The sequence below is a fragment of the Panicum virgatum genome, chromosome 4K, assembly GCF_016808335.1.
Source record: "Panicum virgatum strain AP13 chromosome 4K, P.virgatum_v5, whole genome shotgun sequence".
Taxonomy (NCBI): domain Eukaryota; kingdom Viridiplantae; phylum Streptophyta; class Magnoliopsida; order Poales; family Poaceae; genus Panicum; species Panicum virgatum.
Window position 1 is genome coordinate 37,801,613 of NC_053139.1, and position 5,969 is coordinate 37,807,581.

A 5,969-nucleotide genomic window follows, 5' to 3' on the forward strand; every position below is an offset into this window, starting at 1 on the left:
ATATGCAGCCCCGGGGTGCAAATAGGTGCCCCTAGAGAGTATCCACCGTCTCTTTTTAGTTCAAAAGTTTGTACTAGTCTTTTAAAATGGAAGCTCATTTTAAAATATTAGTATAAAATTTTGAAGTAAAAATGGACAATGGTTACCTTATGGGACACCCGTTTGCACCTATTGCAGCCGTGGGCCACGGTCCCCTGCATGGATCGTGTAGTCGTGCACGTGCTCAATGGCTGGCTGCGTAGAGAGACCGCGGATCCACAAGGCCCGCCACAGATTTTTTTCATTTTTATATTTAAAAAAATTAAAATTTCAAAAATATATGGCGGTTTCGAAAAATTTCAAAACTATACCCCTGTCGCCCCCTACCTGGCGACGGGGCCTGTCGCCCCCTGGATGGGCGACAGGACCTAAATGTAAAAAAAATTTACATTTAGGTCCTGGCACTCGGGACCCATTAACCAGCGAACTTGTAAAATAGATATAAAATCGTAAAAAATCGGAAAAATACAAACTCAACTGTTCTGGATTCTATGAAACAAGATCTACAACTTTTGTTATATAAAGTTTTTCATTTGATCAATGTATCTTGCTCTATTTTAAATACTAGTTTAATGCACTTTTATTTAAATCTCAAGATCCATCCTTTGGATGCATGTCATCTTTGGTCAAAGTGTTGCATATGGTAAGAATAGGTTTGTACAAAATTGGTAGGCCCAGAAAACATTTCTAGAATAAGTTTTTAAATTAAATCTTGCAATATGTCTAGTTTAAATGTGTTATTTATCCATGCTGCTATATTGAGTTTTAGAAGCCATAACTTTTACAGTACCATTATTTTATTTACTAAGAGTTATAAAAAAAGTTTGGTAAATTTTAGATAAGCACAACTAGACCAAATGAATTATGACTAAGGTAAATGCACTAAATCAAGAAAAATAGTTCTTGTACCTAGAAAATTTAAAATAATTCATTTGGTCTAGTTGTGCTTATCTAAAATTTACCAAACTTTTTTTGTAGCTCTTAGGAAATAAAATAATGGTACTGTAAAAGTTATGGCTTCTAAAACTCAGTATAGCAGCATGGATAAATAACTCATTTAAACTAGACATATTGCAAGATTTAATTTAAAAACTTATTCTAGAAATGTTTTCTGGGCCTACCAATTTTGTACAAGCCTATGCTTACTATATGCAACACTTTGGACAAAGATAACATGCATCCAAAGGATGGATCTTGAGATTTAAATAAAAGTGCATTAAACTAGTATTTAAAATATAGCAAGATACATTGATCAAATGAAAAACTTTATATAACAAAAGTTGTAGATCTTGTTTAATAGAATCCAGAACAGTTGAGTTTGTATTTTTTCGATTTTTCTACGATTTTATATCTATTTTACAAGTTCGCTGTTTAATGCGTCCCGGGCGCCAGGACCTAAATGTAATTTTTTTTACATTTAAGTCCTGTCGCCCAGCCAGAGGGCGACAAGCCCCCTGTCGCCCGGGCAAGGGGCGACAGGGGTATAGTTTTAAAATTTTTCGAAACCGCCATATATTTTTGAAATTTTAATTTTTTTAAATACAAAAATGAAAAAAATCCGCCCGCCACCACCACCAATTCACCAAAGCATATGGTCCAAATGGAAGCCCAGATAAGGAATGGCTGGCTAAGCCCAGCAGTCTCATCGTCTTCGAGTTGTCTCTCGGCAGCCATGGCGGACGACGACGGACGGGAACGAATGACCGGCGATTAACACAGGGTATCCGGACGGGAATCAAAGGTAGGGCAAATATTCCTCGACAGTATGTTTATCTGTTATTGTAGATGCTAACTTGTTTATATTTATAAAAAGTTTGGTTTAGGATAAAACTAAATTAAACTGTAAACCGTAACATCCAACAAACAAGATGCAAGTTAAAACAAATACGGAATCGGAGCTAACTGACACTGCCATCCAACGAAGCACCACGCATAAATTCTGCCGCTCTCTTGTCTCTTCTGGCCTGCCGAAGCCGTGCCCGGCCGAACGGGCTTGGGCCTTGGGCATACTCCGTGGACAGACACAAGAATTGTGGGGTCGTGACAGAAAAACAGATCCTTCAGAGACAGGCAGACAGCGCTCACCAACCACGAGCACCCAACACCCTGATCTCAGCCCTAACATAAACATTGCAGGCAGTTTGCACACAGGCAATGGGAGAATGGGGGCTGTGGTTTATTTAACACTTTGGCATTTTGTCTGAAAGGTAAATCGTACCTGGTGGAGGAGATCCCACCACCGCCCCAGTAACAAAGTCGAAACAGTCATGGATAATGTATTTACAGCGTTTTGTGAATTGTGATTTGGATCAGAGGGCAATGCTAAGTCAGGTGAATATGTGGCGGAGGAGCGCCCCAGAGTAGGCGAAGGACTTCTCCGTCTCCTCCAGGCAGTGGTCCTTCTCCTCCCGAGACCAGCTCTGCGGATCCAATAGATGTAGCAGAATTCCCATCTCGTTAGAAAGCAATCCGTCTGAGAAGAGATGGAATGTTCAGTTCCAGGGACTCACCGATGCAACTTGGTTAAGCTTGTTGCGGACGTCCTGCAGCAGCTGGGAGAGATTGCCCTCCCACTTGTAGAACTCCAGCTCCTTCTTGTTCAGAATCTTCTCGGAAACCTAATATGCCAATAGCACACGGCGCTCCATTAATATGATACAAGCTAACCGAGGAACAAGTATTAAACTGACCAGATAACCAACGAAAGACACAACAGTGCATATTCCTAACCGGAATCACATTATAGTACTGTCCAAAAAAAAAAAACAGTTCTGTAATTGAAAACACATAGGAACGAATGCTTGGGGATTTGATGACCAGGCATAAGTAAAACATCCTAAATATGTTACTGCCGTGTAAATTATGTATGCCAAAATAAGGTTTTCAAATCATGTCAGATATTTGTCATTTTCTCATAAGAAAGGTCTCACCTTTTTTCCAATCATTCGGCCTCCTGCAGTATGTGCAAAGTACACATTATAGAAATGGCAGATAAATGCCTGGGGGTCCTTCTCAGACAGCTCTTCCAGAAGGGAAGCATATGTAGTGCCAGGATCTGATGGTTCTGGAATTGTGTGGCCCTGTTCCTTGAACCACTCCAGATCCTTCTTGAGTGCCTCTGATCTCTCCAACCCGGTATTCCGAAACTCAGCATCTGAAACACATACACCGCTAGAATATCAACAAGCAGCATATTGCAAATCTTGATGGAAGTAATCAGTAATCACCCATTAACTACTATTAAGTATGAGATTACATTAGCCATGTTTTGTAGAAAAAAAAAGTGCAGAAGTGTTCACCGAGTATTGCAATATTTGCATCAATTAAAGGTGCATATAAATTGATTGCATCCTTTAACTGTGCTTCTTTAAGTAAACATTGTTCTTTTCTAAATGCAATGCAAATCAACAAAGAGATTTTCTGTGTCAGACAAGCCAATCTATAGCATAAGCACGCAAGCAAACAGAACAGTCAGAGTTTGTGTGTGTGTGTGTTGGGGGGTGGGGGGGGGGGGGCAGTGAAAATGGCTCTATTTTTTTCAACGGTGGAAATTCATCCAAAAGTAGCGATCCAATTTATTTTCGAAACTCGGCACATCCATAGCTCATCTTATGATGTACATTGCTGCAAAAAACTGATGTTCAAAATCTTCTAGATTAATTCATACAAAAATGACAAATTACAAAAATTTGCGAAATGGATGAACTTATACCGTTTTCAAGAAGTCGTCCATTTTCCCCAGATATGCCCCTATAGAAATATGTGTAGTTTTTCTGTGTCTAACAAGAGAAGGGTGGCAAGGCATTGTGGAATTGGAACTGAATACCTGTATTGTATCACACTAGCATTATCTCTTACATTATTTCCAGATAAAACATGTTAAGAAGGCAAAGGCAGTTGTAGGTATACCGCAGACTAGAAACATTTTCCCTACATGAGTTTCTAACCATGCCAATCCTATATTAGCTCAATATTGGAGGCAATGCCTAACAGTATACAAGTATAGCAAAACCTTAACACCAAGACAATAATACGAGGACATGATCTTTTATGACTAACAATATTTGTGCCATGGGGAGGTTTCTGCAGATGTTACCCTTATAAGTTGACATTAGACATTTCAATTTCAAGAGGTGATATTATCTTCAAAACAAACGAGAAGGCTGCTTAAGTGAAATTTTTTCAAAATGACTAACAGTTGCACTGCTGATGCTACTGCAAAAGAGAAAGGATAACTGTGCAGACATAAATATTATAACAATACTGAAAGCCATGAAAAAAGGATGGATCTGATCATTATGCTTCGTGTGGTTTGATCCATAAATTGCCCAATATGATGACTCAAAGAGCCGCACAGGTTAGCAAGAATTGATAGTGTTGATGAATTTGTATGTACAGTTTGCACATACTGAATAGCAAACTGAAATTGAAATGAAACATTTAATTTCTTAGTAAGTTATATAAGAGCTAGTTGTTGATGTGAAGCAACAAAGTTCTCCACAAAAAGGGAGAAAACAACTTTTTCCAAAATAGCAGGGCGATAGTTCACTAGAAGCATAACTAACTTCTTCCTTGCAAGAATATGCAACCTATAGTTGGATGGATGAAACAAACTCTTTTTTCAAATACCTAAACCCACAACCGAAAACAGAAATAAAACCACCAAAAAATACAGCTCCATCGTTTCATATCATGAGTCAACCTTGGCCACTAGTACCCTACCAGACTCTGAACCTTCAGTCTAATAAAATCATAAAACTTCACTGATTATTCTCGATATTTTCTGCACCATCTATAAACAATTTCTAATTTTTTTACATGATCCCTTGATATGAAATCCAAATTATTAGCCTCTTAAAAGTATTAAAGGCATATTTTTTATGGCCACGAGACAATCCCTCGAATTTCACCGATTCAATAGAGGCACACGAAGCCCGACGAACTCCATCCACACACTAGCATGGCGTCGCACAGGAGCCGCACCTCTTCCCCGATCGAGACAGACAGAAACAAGAAGGGAGAAAAAGCAAAGCGGGCCACTCACACCACGGGACGGCGGCGCGGTCGACGATGTCCTCGAGCGTCTGGAAGACGAGCCTGCTGTCGACGAGGAAGCGGAGGTAGCCCTCGACGGAGGGCTCCCACTTGGCGACGGGCGGCGCGTCCGGCTCCTTCTCCCCCTCCCGCGCCTGGTCCTTGGTGTGCAGCTTCATGGCGACCGCCCGCATCTCCTCCACGAACGGCTTCCCGCCCTCCTCCCCGCTCGCCGCGGGCGCCATCTCCGTCGCCGCCGCCGCCGCGACCAGCCGCCTCTGCGCGGACGCCGCCACCCCGGTCACGGCGCGGGCCGCGACGGAGACCGACAGACCGCTCCACCTCCCGGGGGAGACTCTAGCGGCGGGCGCGAGCAGCGAGAGGGAGCGGGGCGCGGAAAGGGATGCCGGTGCGGGCGCCATGGCCGCGGGGGGTGTGCCTTCGACTTATAGCGCGCGGGGGGGGGGGGGGGGGGGGGGGGGGGGACGGCGGCTGCCTGCTCGAGAGGTTCCGTGCGGGGGAAGCGAAGGCGCCGGTGGCGAGCGACAGCGACGCGCGTGGGGGAAACGGGGGACGGGGGCGGTGGAGTGCGGTGCTGGTGCTGGTGTGGCGCGGCAGCGGGGGGGCGGGGATGTTGGAGCTCGCGTGCGTGAGCGCGACGATGAGGAGGCGGGGTGGGAATAGAATAACCGGGGGAGTGGACTGGAACGGCCCGGCTGGGGAAGACGATGGGTGGGGAGGGGAGGCGACGTTTACATTGACATGTGGGGCCCATGTCTTGGTGGGTCCGGATGTCAGTGGGGTACTGGTGGGAACGGGGGATGGGCCGGGAAGTTTTTTTTTCCTTTGATAGGTGGGCCGTAAAGTTGTCGCACAGGTGTTCCTCCGGCGTTGGT

The 5,969-nt window shown here is 43.8% G+C and overlaps 1 protein-coding gene across 1 annotated transcript; it reads right to left on the minus strand.

The window, feature by feature from the left end:
- Nucleotides 1–2,194: 2,194 nt before the first annotated feature.
- LOC120703850 (heme oxygenase 1, chloroplastic-like) lies at nucleotides 2,195–5,758 on the minus strand. The gene is made up of 4 exons (XM_039988039.1): nucleotides 5,084–5,758; nucleotides 2,970–3,193; nucleotides 2,550–2,657; nucleotides 2,195–2,459 (listed from the first exon to the last, which is right to left on the minus strand). Exons 1-4 carry the CDS (start codon nucleotides 5,493–5,495, stop codon nucleotides 2,367–2,369), a joined length of 837 nt encoding a protein of 278 aa, XP_039843973.1. The 5' UTR covers nucleotides 5,496–5,758; the 3' UTR covers nucleotides 2,195–2,366.
- Nucleotides 5,759–5,969: the final 211 nt, after the last annotated feature.

Excerpts from the sequence above, each read along its gene's own strand:
- LOC120703850 (XM_039988039.1), bottom strand. The coding sequence starts at position 5,495 with ATGGCGCCCGCACCGGCATCCCTTTCCGCGCCCCGCTCCCTCTCGCTG. Across the intron at positions 3,194-5,083 it reads CCGCGCCGCCGTCCCGTGGT|ATGCTGAGTTTCGGAATACC; the intron begins GTGAGTGGCCCG and ends TATGTGTTTCAG. Across the intron at positions 2,658-2,969 it reads GCCGAATGATTGGAAAAAAG|GTTTCCGAGAAGATTCTGAA; the intron begins GTGAGACCTTTC and ends TTGGCATATTAG.